Genomic DNA, 13,955 nt, shown 5'->3' on the forward strand with positions numbered 1-13,955 from the left:
CACATAAGAAAAATTAGGGCTAAGCCCTAATTTTGACCCCAATCTATCGATGGAATTGATATTCTGTCCGGGCATTCTAACGGAATCACATTTCCGTCCATAGACCTTACCAATGGTATTGATATTCCGTCAGCAATGGTCGGCGGAATCACAATTCTGTCAGTAGACCTTCACGACAGAATTGAGATTCCGTTGGTAGACCTTCTTGACGGAATTATAATTCCATCGGCAGCCTATGTGAAAATTAGGATTTACTCTTCCCTTCTCGACCGAATTGTGATTTCCTTGGTAATCCCGACGGAATTTAAATTCTATAGGTCATTCCCAACAAAATTGCAAGTTCATCGTAAGCCCTCGACGGAAAACAATTTCGTCAATATTCCCATGGCTCTCTAATTTGCTTGTAATGTATATTTATCAACAATTGTAGATTCTCTTCTTTTGTTAACACTTCGTTGAAATTTTTGAATTTTTAAAAATATTTTCCCTTATTACTACTCCGGAGCAATGGTGCAATGAGATCCTCCAACGAATAACTAAGGGATCTAAAGTTTAAATCTCAATTACGACACACTACAGGAGATTTTCCTAAGAAGTGGGCCTAAAAATATTAACTGTCTAGATGTACCTTGATGAGTACTTCTTAAATTATCCTAATTGTCTATGAAAAATTTTCATAAAATCAAACTAATCATTCTAAGATTAATCTGCATGAGTACTTCTTAAATTATCCTAATTGTCTATGAAAAATTTTCATAAAATCAAACTAATCATTCTAAGATTAATCGATTAAAAAAAATTAGATATTCAATATCAAAAAAAAAAATTGATGAGCATTGATGCTACATAAAATCTTCAGACCAAACATTAATCAATTCTTATTTTAATATAGCCAAACTTACTATAATATTAATATTGTAGCATTGCTAAAGGTACATTCAAAATAAAAGATATATATATATATATATATATATATATATATATATATATATATATATATATATATATATAAGGGTGCCTTTTTTATTTTGGCACCATCTAATTTTTGTTTTGCTGAAGATACATGCAAAATGCCTTGTGCATTGATTGAAAACTAAAGGGAAAAAAATCTTTAATGGCCATAAACATATTACACTGTCAACAATCTCTATCAATAAAGATTATAACACAACCAAAACAGCTATAAGAGTGCCAACATATAAAATGCATCGACATGCATTGATACAATTACGAAAATTACGAAAATTGTAGTTCGCAAGAATCCAACTCAAAGTAAGTGTCAACACAAATGGGAGAAAATTCCGAAACCCAGCTTTAGAGAAGAAGATATTACCATTGCGGAGGGATCGAAAGCTGTATGTTGCAAGAGAGATTGGCAGCTCCATCAGATGCTCATCACACTATTGTAGAGAAGCTGTCTTTACTTGCATTTACTGAACTGTCTGAGATACATTGTTGGTCATTGTCTGTGTGACACCGACAAAATAGGATAGACTTAATCCTATATAAGAGAGAAGTTACAGCCCCAAGCACACTACAAAACTATTGGAATGCATATACTTTGTGTTCTAGGAAAGAAATAAAGTAAAAGCTTGCTGAATAAGCATTACAAGAATAATAATTTAAAAGGCTTTTTTTATCTACGCCACAAAATTCTCCATTTCCCATTATTTTTAATAGTGATTTATTCTGTCTGTCTTTGAAGAAGATGAAGTCCAGTTACGTTTTCCCACCAACTTGGAAGTGCAATTCATTTTGCCTGTTGAAGAACTTCAGAACTTGACGAAGTTTTTCTCCTTCAAGCTCTCAATGGTTTCCTTAATACTTGTTTCGATAGGAATGTAGTCAAGTCCTAAACTTCTATACTTACCCTTGGAGACTTGGTAGACTGGCACAAAGGGTTTATCATCAGCACACCTGGAAATATAGCAAATAAAGAAGATTCAAATAAAAGCTTTACATGTATCGCCTGTCGCTTGATTGTCCATTCAAGTAAACAGACCCTTGGTGACTTACTTTTCAGGTAGCTGAAGGGAAGGATAAAGTTTGCGTATAGTCTTTACAACCTCTGAATAGTGAGCAACTCTTTCAACTAGACAATATCTTCCAGAGGCTGTGGGAATTTCAAATGCCAGAATGTGTGCCATGGCTACATCTTTAACATTTACCCACCCAATCGAGGAATTCCAATATGTAGGCGAACCTAAAAGCATATGCCAAAATAGAGAGTGATAAGTCAACTGTGCAACTACAAATCATTCAGAAAATTAATTGCCAGAGTAGGAAAGAAATGATGAATCAAATAATGCAAATCTCAAACTAAATAATCCACAATGTTATATGCAAGGAATCCATACTGTTAATGTTTTTAATAATTAATCAAAGAATAAATCAAAGTACACGAGACATAAGACTTTATTTATACTTTTAAGACTAGGCTCATAAAGGTGTTAAAAGAATTCTCGCCCCTTTGTTTCCTTCATTGATTCAATGACAATACAATCAAGATTTCTTTCAGAGATTTTCATCTATTTCTAAATGAAATCATCAATTAAGGCATGCAACCATGAGATCACTGATTGAATCACACGACCAAGCCTCTCCTGCTCTGGAGCAGGTTCTCCAGAAAATTCATTTGATGGCTTGCCATCAATGCAAATTACTATATAATACATTTGATGCACCTCATTGTCTAAAAACGCACAATAAACTAAACAACCCCATCTAAAGGCCTACATTTTCACTTCACTCTCTCATCTAATTGGTACAATAACTTATTTAACTCGATATTGGTCAAATTTCAAATATACAAGATTTGCTACCTGAGGCGGAAACATCTAAAGACTTCAACTTTCTGTTTACAGTTGCACTTGCACACGTGCTCATCTAGTCTCAATGTTAAGACTCTCACCATCTCACCCATACATAGTGAGCCATGGACAAAGTTTCTTGCTTGTAGTAACTTGCACCATTTCCTTATTCATTACAAGAGACAACTAAATATAAAGCAGAGGATGAAGCCAAAGCTTAGTTTGCTGAAAACCACAAAAAGACAAGCTTTTCCTTATTGAAAGGGGCAACCAAGGGGCAACAACTCGTCAAGAGTATATTAGAAATTCAATGTCAAACATATAAATTTAAATTTTTTATGAAGTTATTAATCTCATTTGTCTTAAAATTTTGCTTTAAAACCTTGCGAAGCCTATTATTTTTTTGTACCAAGTCTAGAAAACCTAGTACAATTTGTACTTTTTTTTTTACAAGAATAGGCTCTTGTAATACTCTATAGATTGACCCTAGTCATTTATTTTGCTCATTCATTCAATAATATACAATCAAATTTCCTTTGGAGAATTGCATCTTCTTTCCACGAGATTGCTAATTGCGGAACGTGACCAAAGAGGTATGCAGGATTTATCCAATTCCTGCTCATGTTACATTACAACAATATCATTCATACATTTAGTACTACTAGTTACCTACCTATCGACAAAGGTGGAGAGACAATTTTTTTTTATGCATACAATAATTCCATCAAGTTAGTTCTTTGTATTATTCTCTTACTCAACACATTTAACTTATTGTGTTGAGAAAATAACGTAAAGAATTTAAGAAAATCATCAACAGCTAGCAAATTACAAGAAGCTATGGAATGTAACATTGTAGACATAACAAGTTAGCAAGGCAAGGTTGGCACAAAAGGTTGGTGATGTAGTACAACATAAGAAAAATGAACAAATCTCTCTCGAAACAAGCAAATTGAGATTTTTATTAGTTGAAAATGATGAATTATAGGACTTTAGGCCACTTTTTAATATCGACTCAAAAGAAAATATAAAAATAAATATTCTAAATATATAAAATGTGCTAGACTACGGGATTATAATTATCCCTTGTTTATCACCAAAAGAGAAATTATCAAATTGGCTCTAAATTTTCAAATCATAAAATCAATTTAAAATTTGTTGCAGGTGAGCCCAGCAACTCAAATGATTCTTCAACTTCTTTCCTATTTTGCATTAATTGGCACTTCTGATCTGCAGTTTATGGCAACCAAGGATAATTGCACAAATGATCAGGACTCATTTAATATGTTCACCTAATACCGCAACCCATGTAATTGTTGTCTACTTCTAAAATGAGTTCCTAATAGTCATTGGCCCATTCAACAATATCTAGGCTTGTTCATCGAGAACTACCTAATGTGCACCATGCAATGTACTCCAAGGATATATGAGACCTAAATTCTAATACATAGTAACTTTTTCCTCAATATCTAGTTGTTCATGATTGAATATCATAGAATCATCAAGATTTTGTTCAATTTTAGTGAAACGATGATGATTTTTGCCTTTTGTCAAAAGGACCTAAGAGACAATCAATCAGCATACCAGAAAATGACCTCATTAACAAATTTAATCTATATCATCATCAAACAGGAAAACATTGAAAATGGGCCCTTGGATATATCATAATTATTTTGGGAGTAAGAAATATAAGAATTAATAAACATGATGCGAAATCTTCAATTCGTAGAAGCCTAGAAAAGTTGATCAAATAAAATTGAAGGAGAAGGTTCTCTGAAAAAGAATGACATGGTTTGTCAAGCATTTACATGACATCGTATTGGAAATTTTCATGCCTAACACTGATGTATCATAGAACTCCTCAAAATTCATCATACGCAGAGTAGTAGAGTTAATTGAAGAACAAAAACAAATACATTTTTTGTTTTGTTTCCCTGGTAGAAGCGGAAAGGAAAAAAAATCCAGCTGTAAGCATTTTGATAAATTGATTGTTCAGAGTCCAAAAGCAGGATCATATTTGAAATATTAAGTCTCCATACCATTTATCAGGTTAAGGATTGCTGCGCAGCTTGTGTTCAGTGTTGGTTGGAGAAGAGGGCCTATAACCATTGCAGGATTTATTGTGACAATATCCATGGCATTCTCCTTAGCAAACTTCCAAGCAGCATCCTCGGCCAAGGTTTTTGAGAGAACATACCATAGCTGATGCAATATGAAAGTGATCTTAAAAAACATACATAACAAAAGAAGAATTCTACAATAAGACATGTATTAGACGTGGATAATATCTTATCTTGTAAAGTTACTAAACTCATTAGATTTTCCTGATACCAAGAAAATTGTTACCAAATATAAATGTAAATACTTTTTTCTGGAGAACAATGAATGTTTAGACAATGAAGAAATTTAAATCTATGGCACAGAGATAATACTTTTGGTCACCTTCTCCTGTTCACAAAACCCAGGACTTGAAAACCATCTCTCATTGACTACCACATCAGGAGTTCGTGGTTTACCATTGTATGCAACAGCAGCCATTGATGATGTCACAACTACCCTTTCAATAGAAAACTTCTTGCAAGAAGCCAATACGTTGAGTGTCCCTTTCAATGCTGGATCAATTAACTCAGCCTGAAGGTTAAACCTTAAAGAAAAGTCAATACCACTATAGGTATATGTCATTTGCTGAAATGCCACATAATAAGGAACACTGTAAGACACAAAGGGTATGTAAGACCTGCATCAAGAATTGCAGATATCTCCAAAGCATAATACCATGACATACAAAATCAAGAATCAACTATTTGTGTTTTTTATTCTTTTTTTTTGCCCACGTGGATATGTAAATGTGCCATTTTGGTGTACTAGCAAAAAAATATAACAGTCCTAAGTCCTAACAACATAGAATCTGTACAAAGAAAATCATTTTTGAAAAATATATATATATAATAATTTATATTGAGTAGTTAGTACAATGAATTAAGAGACCATAAATAAACATTTACAAGCCATATCCTGGTATACACCTTCAAGAGTTATGGCACTGCCTAATGCCTATATGAATGCTGATATGATTAACATTCCAGGAAGTGATTGATAAGGTATATCCACACGACTAAGTGAATATTTTTTTGAAAAGATCTTATAATCTTGTTTTAAATCAATACATGGTGAAACTGTATTCCAATTCCATATAGGATAAGAATTTCTAAAATACTAATTCCAATTCTTACTCTAGAATTTAAGTGAGAAATGAGATTACATTTCCTGTAAGGAATTACAGTGAATAAAATGTATCCCATTTTCTATTGCACAGTCCTCAGTATCTTGAATTTTAGAGAATTCTCAAACACAAATATCAACAATTCTGATCAGATTTCAAAATCACAGAGTTTTAGATGATAGAGCCCTAATTCCTGTCCTTTTATTTGCCAAACATATGAACTGAATCTACATAATATTTAGAAGTACAATTCCAATTTTGTAAGGCATTATTCTTCCAAACAAATTGTCAAGAGCTATGTACATTGCAAGAGGTGGCATATTAGATTCAAAATAAATAGATTAAGAACACCAAACAGCTTACATTTGAGAACCTGATACTGTGACTAAAGAAAGCAAAATTCAAGACCACCAAGAACAACAAGACTTTGATTTTTTAAAAACACAAATGCAAACCTGTGGATCAGTGATTCCATGATAATAAGGAGATGCAGTGTGAAAAACACCATCGCAACCTTCAGTTCCAGCATCAAAGGAGCCCTCCTCGAGCAAGTTGGCTTGAAATAAATGAAGCCTCTCAGTCGCCCCATCCAAAGAACGCAAATGTTCAGTCTTCTTAGTATCAGCTAAACATAAAACAAAAATACACATAACTATCTTTGATTCCATCATTAAAGTGTCTGAAATCATGAATCAACAATTCAACATATATTCTGTTATAGTCACTTTGGATGCTTAGACGATTCATCTATCCCTCCATACTCATGTTAGATGTTGGCACACAAATACCAACACTCTGAGTGGACACTCATATTTCTAATGATCACATGTAAAAGAATTTTAGAAAAGTTGTGTTAGATACTTGGATTTGTATTAATGTTGGATCTTGGTACCGAAGTCCATTAACACAGATAGTACTTGAGTGGATGGAAGCAGGAAACCAGGTAGTGGTCCCCCAGCCTCTCCTTTCCTCCAAAATTGATCAGACGAACATTTGTAGATTTAGGAGGGAGGGAAGCGAAGTGGTAAAACCCATTACATTATACCCTTCCTTGGCACACAATACTGATCATCACTAAATCAGTTGTTGATTGTTCTCCTGACTACCGACTAACATACTCTGCTTGATGTTAATCAGATACTGATGGCATAGCTGACTGCTGACCACCAACCAGGGATGACAGGATGAACCATTTGACTACTGCCGCCTTCCAAACTAAAGATGTAGACGGAGTTAGAAGAGATTATAGATGGCTGAAAAACATCATATCATATCCCTTCTTTCACACCTACTGGGCAGAAATAAGTGGGAAAAGGACTTTATCTTTGATCATGTTTCTATTTGATTTCCACTCAAAATTGGACAGAAAACGGACAGCAATAAAATTTACATGTCGGTAAATTAATATTTTTCTTATATCAATTCTGTCGAAATAAACAAGATAAATAAAACCGAATAAACTAAGATAATACAATTCTTTTCTTTTCTTTTCTTTTCTTCACTCTCTACAAACTATTTCATTTGTTTTCTAATTTCTTCAATGGAAGGAAAAGCGCATAGTATACGTTGTTTCCCGCTGTTGTGCAGAATGGGAGGAGGCAAGTAGGTGAATGATTTCTCAATTTTACCCCCTTTAGCTTCCGTCCAAATTGGGAGAAAGCATTACTATTATGCGTCTTCGTCCAATTTTGGACCCAATTTTTTTCACCAATTTTTCCATATCTTTAAGCAATTAATTTTAGAAAAATCTAAACTTTCCCTACCTCTTCTTCCCTCCAAGGAATCACATTTCATTTCCACCAACTTGTTTTCCTTAGCAATTTCTCAAAACTGGCCCCAAAGCACTGATCACGAACACGATCCCTTTCTCAGGGGATTGGATAGAGCTACGAAATAAATAAAAAATCTAGTCTTGGACACCCCGATGAAGAGTGGATTATCTGAAAACATTGATAGGAAAGATCTGAGGTGCAATCGAAAACTGACCAGGGTCGCGGACGGTGGCGCGTACGGTGTATCCACGCTGCAGAAGGAACTTGACAAGCCAGGAAGCAATGTAACCGGACGCTCCGGTGACGCACACGACCTTGCCGCTGCTCATGGCGACGACCGCCGTCGCTCTCGCTGCCGCTCGCTTAGGGAAGGGGGCGGCGATTGGATCGGAACAAGAGAGATGCAACGGTGAACGCCGTGAGGCGACACTATCAAATGGAGTGAACAAGCGAAGCATGATTGCAATATGCGGCGGAGCAAGGGGCGGAGCACTCGCTGTTATTTTGACATCGATTTGGTAAGTTGACTGGAACAGGCCATTGAAATAAAATCTTCCGCTTACGGACCACTTAGCCGAAGTCCGGACCCAAATCACTTGCGGGTGTATTCAATCGAGTGGTTGAATAATTTTTATTTTTTTTAATAATAGATTTTTATAAAAATTGATAAATTTTTATTGACTTCTATAAATCTGATTTATATGGCTGTGAGAACAATTTTACGTAAACCTTTTATAGATATTTATAAATTTTATAAAAAATTATGAATTTATGGAAAAGAAAAATTATAAACATCATTCACATTCGAGTTATTATTGTAATAATATTATTAAAATAAAAAATATAAATATAATAAAATTTATTTAAGAATTTTTAAAATTTAAATAAATTTTATAGAATATTTTTAGGGTCTAATTTCATTAGACTTTATTAAATTATCTATTAATTAAGTTGAAAATTAATTTGATTTATTAATATATATTTTATATTAAAATTTAATGTCTCAAGTTTCTCTTCTCTATAGGCACAACACGACTCTACAAATCGACTTTGACTTCGACCTGCTCGCGAGTAGCTGAAGAAGCATCATCGGGCACCTCAAACAATTTTTCTATTTGTTTTCCTCCTTTCCGACGCACCATAGGCTTCACCGGATGACTTCTCATTCTTTCCCATTACGAGCAATCGGAATAAAATCTCTGTCTGTAGCCTGCCGTCATGAGTCGTTATCTGAGAAAAAGGCTACAAGCGGTTGTCGTTCCATTTTGGTCGTTCCAATCCATTCTTTTGTTGTTATAACGTCGGAGAACAATGTTTCAAAGTAAGCCAAATTATTTACCGGAACTTTGGAATGGCATGAGGTGTTCCGCGTTCCCATGCCGGAATGCTCGTTCTAGCTGTTCCACTTCGGTTCCGACGAACCATGGCAAGAGCACTCGACAAAATGCTTCAGAGGACTCTCAACTTTGCATGAAATGCATGCTAAGAGGTTGATGCAAGCCGCTGAGAGGTTGAACAAGGACAGGGCCTTTAAGATCAAAGAAATAATTAAAATTGAGGAGCGAGAAGAGAAAGAACTTATTCATAACAATTACGACGATCTGAAGTCTATAGAAATCTCAAGGGTGAAGAAAAAACTTTTTATTTTATTTTTAAAGTTGTACCAAGTATTTTGAAGAACTCTTATTGGTTAAAATTTGTATCCAAGGAATTCTAAAAGAATCCTTCGGATACCCAAAGATTTTCATAGAATTTTAAAAAGTCAAATTTGAATACCACATGACTTTTTAAAACTCTATAAAAATTTAATTTAGATACCACTAGATTTCTATAAAGTTTATAAAAGTCTAGATTGAATACATCTATAACTTTAAAATCCACAAAATTAATCAAAATAATTATCTAGATTTTTATAAAGTTTATAAAAGTTTAGATTGAATACATCTATAACTTTAAAATCTAAAAAAATCAATCAAAATAATTAAAAGTCAAATATTAAATACACATAGACACAGTTGATATATTGTAATACCAAGATTCAAAATTACAATGTACTCATTTTTGCCTGAATTAATTGATATATTATAGTAGCCCTTAGGGACTATCGTATAGCGAAAGGGTGTCAAGTTATCACATAGATATTTGTGATTCGATTTCTAACTATGACGTATTTGTAGAAATTGTTTTTCTAAATAAGAGGCGCAACCACGGGATATTGGGTTTTTGGGGCGCCCGCCGCAAATGATTTTCATTTACTTTGGCAGCCGATGGAAAACTTCTATGGGACCGGATTGGTTACCCTAGGCTCAATGGTACCTAGTTTAACATTAATTGATATATTGTAGCAATTGATTTATATATTGTTCATCACTATAGTAATGTTCTGTCCTCATGGGGTGCTCAATTGGTTAGAGGGTGATAAATTTACTACAATGGGATAGAAATCAATTATCGACGGCACATGCCCTCAGAAAAAAAAAAACTCCTCCCAACCTAGCCACTTGGCAGTCGGTCATAAGTTGACTCCGTGATTTATCTCCTTTCATATAATCTGGGAACGAGTTGTGAGGGGTGAGATGCACGTAATCACATTTTTACTACAATCAACATAGTAATTGTTAGAGCAATCGGTGTATCCTTAGGGTTTGATGTTTGGGCAAAGAGTTTATACTAAGGTTTACATCTGTATTTGATATGCGCTATTGAGTGCGCAAGTGATAGGTGTAAAGAAAAGTCCAAATGTGATTTTGACAAAGATAAAGTTCAAGCATGAGAGTCTTTACGATATAAGTCCAAGCTTGAGGTTTGGCCACGTAAGTCCAAGTGTGATTTGGCAAAGGAAACCCCAATAATAATGACAAGGCCGAAGGAAGCACTTGAAGACAAGACGTGAAGGATAGTGAAACATCCGAGGGACACAAGACTGATGGAGAAGGCTAGAAGGCAAGGTCAAGATTGTGTGGGCGAGGATAAGTGCATGAGTGATTGTACTTAGGGGTTGCAGTCAACTGGTAAAGTCACAATCAACTGGTCCAGTTGACTGAGCAGTTGACTATCGACTGGGAGCGAACAGAATGCTTTTGTTCGGTCAGCCCATGAAGACCAATAGATTGATCCATGGTGAGTAGTCGACTGAAATCGAGCCGTTAGGTTGTAACAGTACAATTCCATAGAGGCCAACCGACTGATAAGTATGACAGTCAGCTGGTGGCGGAAACACATTTTGGGTGTTTCCTCCCAAGTTCTATATAATGGAACTCATATTGGTTGTCTTTGATGACGAAATTAGAGGTGCTTAACCCCTAATAGAGTCTCTAAAATTCAAAGCAATCAAAGAGTTCTTGATCGAGTTTGTGGTGAGGTTCCTCTACCGATAAGGAGGATTAAGCTAGCTGAAATTCCGAGAACTAATTCATCGACAGATTAAGGGATCATCCACATTACGGACAGTCGTGGAGTAGGAGCATCGTCTCTAAACCATGTAAACAAATGTGTTAGGGTTTTTCTTTCTTTCTTCTTGTCTCTAGTGTTAGCTTTCATATTTGATTGTGTGAATTTCCGTTACGCTAACAAATATAGAAAAGCAAACAAAGTGGGTGACCGTCTAATCACTGCCCCACACCTCTAGCCGATGATCAAGGCCCCAACAGTAATGCCCTGAATCAATTACTATATTGTAGTAATTAATTAAAAAGTTTAATTCGTGTTAAAAAAATTACGACTTTCAATATGAAGTATGAAAATAATATTTGAGAACATGAATATAATCAAGAGAATTAAACGAATACATAGTATATGGTTTAATGTCATTCAGAGTTCTCTAAGTCCACCAATCAGTTTCAGTCGAAATCGGCTAGTGGACCTAGAAAACTCGAAATGATATGAAACCAAATTTGATGTGTTTGTCTATTTCTCTTAATTATATTCATGCCTTCAAACATCATTTACATACATCATATTGAGAGTAACATTTTTCTAAACACGAATCCGATATTTTAGAAATATTGATATTCAAAAAATTACTGCTCTCAATCTAGCATATGGAAATGATGTTAGAGGAATAGATAATTAGGAAAACTAAATGAATGCATAGAGACCTAATTTCATGTCATTTGAAGCTTTAGGTCCATAATTCTATTTTGGTCATTTTCGACCACAACCAACTGATAGATTTAGAGAGTTCGGAATAACATGATCTTATATATTTGTCTAGTATCTTAATTATATTTATGTCCTTAAACATTATTGAGATACACCATATTGAGAGTATTAATTATTTGAACACAAATCGATTGAAATCAAAATAGGTTGATAAATATAGAGAGTTCAGAAATAATATGAAATAAGATCTTTTGTATTTATTTAGTTTTCTTAATTATATTCGTATTCTTAAATATTAATTTGACACACCATAATGAGAAAAAATTATTTTTTCAATTGGTTTCTGACCGATTTAAATTCCCTCAACCGATTGTTCAAGCCATATAATTATTCCCAATTGATTGATAGATTTATCAATATATTGGAAACAATAAGGGGGTAAAATGGATATTGAGTATCTGATTTAATAATTTTAAAATTTGAATATGTGATTTTTGAAATTCCAAAACTTTGGTTAAGTAATTTGTCAAATTTTTAATCCAAAATCTTTTTTTTTTCTTAAATGAGGTAAAATTAATAAAATTTGAATATTTTACACGTAGGAAAAATAAATTATAAATATCTGCTACTTGAATAATATATAATATATAATCCGATAAAGAAAAGAATAGATTAATTTATTTAAAATAAATTGAAAAAAAAATCATTTAAACAGCACGATTATACTATAAATAATACTTGTAAACTTTCAAAAAAAAATCCACTCCTAATTATTGACGCACTTAATTAACTCGCTTAACAAAATAATGATGCGGTCAATTTATAATAATAATAATAATAATAATAATAATAATAATAATAATAATACTAATAATAATAATAATAATAATAATAATTTTTAAATAAAAAAGTAATGTACTATTTAAAAAAAACAATAATGTACTCATGCAAAATTTGAGTAAAATAATGAAAAATAATGAAGTTTTAAACTCATAAAATTTGAGTAAATTTAATTATTTCAAGCTCGTGTATTCCTTAAAATACATTATATTGTGCCCTTCTCTAGAAAAGTGGCTAACGTTGTATAAATCTCTATAATTTATCTTTTTTTATATTGTGTGGGGTCGTTATGGAAATGTTATTAAGATGACAATTTTACTTTTTGTCTAGAATAAAGATAGTCACTAATTAACATCTTTTGAACATTTAGCCAATGGGTTAGGAGGACTCCCTTGATTAAAAAAATTTTAAACTTTTTAATTTCTAAATGGTATAAGTCCTTTAGACAATTTTATCTAATGGATTTAGAGAATTTAAAAAACATTTCAAATCAAAACTAAGTTATTTATAAAAACCTTCTTAATATATTTAATCCTGTCCGAAAGCTGAGTCGGACGAAGGCTAGTCACGATGACTTAGTTGTTGACGGAAAGTCGTGGGTGATTCGGCTCCCACGGGCGGCTGACGATACTGCAGGACCCTGCACACACTCAGACGATCTCCCCTCCCTCACGTTAGAGACTAGAACCCAGGGAAAAAGTCCCCGGATCAGGCCCTCCGACGCTCAAGTCAGGTCTTTTTTCCCCAGAAAAAAGCAGAGAGACTGAAAATGAGAAGTTGTGGGAAAAAGTGACGAGAGAGCGCGTACCCGCGTACGAGGAATCCCCTCCTTTTTATGCACCCGCCTTACTTCCAGAACCTGCAACCCTGTCAAAAAACGTTAGACGCTGGGCTTTGTCGTATATCCCGGACACATGTCGTGCTGCTATTGGTCGTGAAGGCATCTTCTTGTTTGGGAACCTCCGCCTTTACACATGGGTTTTGTCTTGTAGTGAAGGACATCTGTCAGGCTACTATTGGTTATGAGGGCATCTTTTCGTTTAGGAACCTCCGCCTTCGCACATCTCACTGGTATGTAATGATTACCCTTGACGGACAATTGTGATCCTCCGACTCCTGCACAGCTTAGCTCATCTTATTTATCGCAGTCTGCATCTACCTCACACCCCTTGACCAGATCCCGCCTCTAAGCGTTACTTGTCAGTCGGGCTC

At 34.2% G+C, this 13,955-nt stretch overlaps 1 protein-coding gene across 1 annotated transcript; it reads right to left on the bottom strand.

Annotated features, from left to right (window-relative positions):
- Positions 1 to 1,094: 1,094 nt before the first annotated feature.
- On the bottom strand, positions 1,095 to 8,329 carry LOC122030591 (phenylacetaldehyde reductase-like). Its single transcript, XM_042589800.1, has 6 exons — positions 8,017 to 8,329; positions 6,486 to 6,655; positions 5,250 to 5,438; positions 4,847 to 5,009; positions 2,017 to 2,203; positions 1,095 to 1,917 (listed from the first exon to the last, which is right to left on the bottom strand). The coding sequence occupies exons 1-6, from the start codon at positions 8,258 to 8,260 to the stop codon at positions 1,773 to 1,775; spliced, it is 1,098 nt and encodes a 365-aa protein (XP_042445734.1). The 5' UTR covers positions 8,261 to 8,329; the 3' UTR covers positions 1,095 to 1,772.
- Between the last annotated feature and the right edge of the window lie 5,626 nt (positions 8,330 to 13,955).

The sequence above is a fragment of the Zingiber officinale genome, chromosome 1A, assembly GCF_018446385.1.
Source record: "Zingiber officinale cultivar Zhangliang chromosome 1A, Zo_v1.1, whole genome shotgun sequence".
Taxonomy (NCBI): domain Eukaryota; kingdom Viridiplantae; phylum Streptophyta; class Magnoliopsida; order Zingiberales; family Zingiberaceae; genus Zingiber; species Zingiber officinale.

Excerpts from the sequence above, each read along its gene's own strand:
- LOC122030591 (XM_042589800.1), bottom strand. The coding sequence starts at position 8,260 with ATGCTTCGCTTGTTCACTCCATTTGATAGTGTCGCCTCACGGCGTTCA. Across the intron at positions 6,656-8,016 it reads CGCCACCGTCCGCGACCCTG|CTGATACTAAGAAGACTGAA; the intron begins GTCAGTTTTCGA and ends TTTTATGTTTAG. Across the intron at positions 5,010-5,249 it reads GGTTTTGTGAACAGGAGAAG|CTATGGTATGTTCTCTCAAA; the intron begins GTGACCAAAAGT and ends ATATTGCATCAG.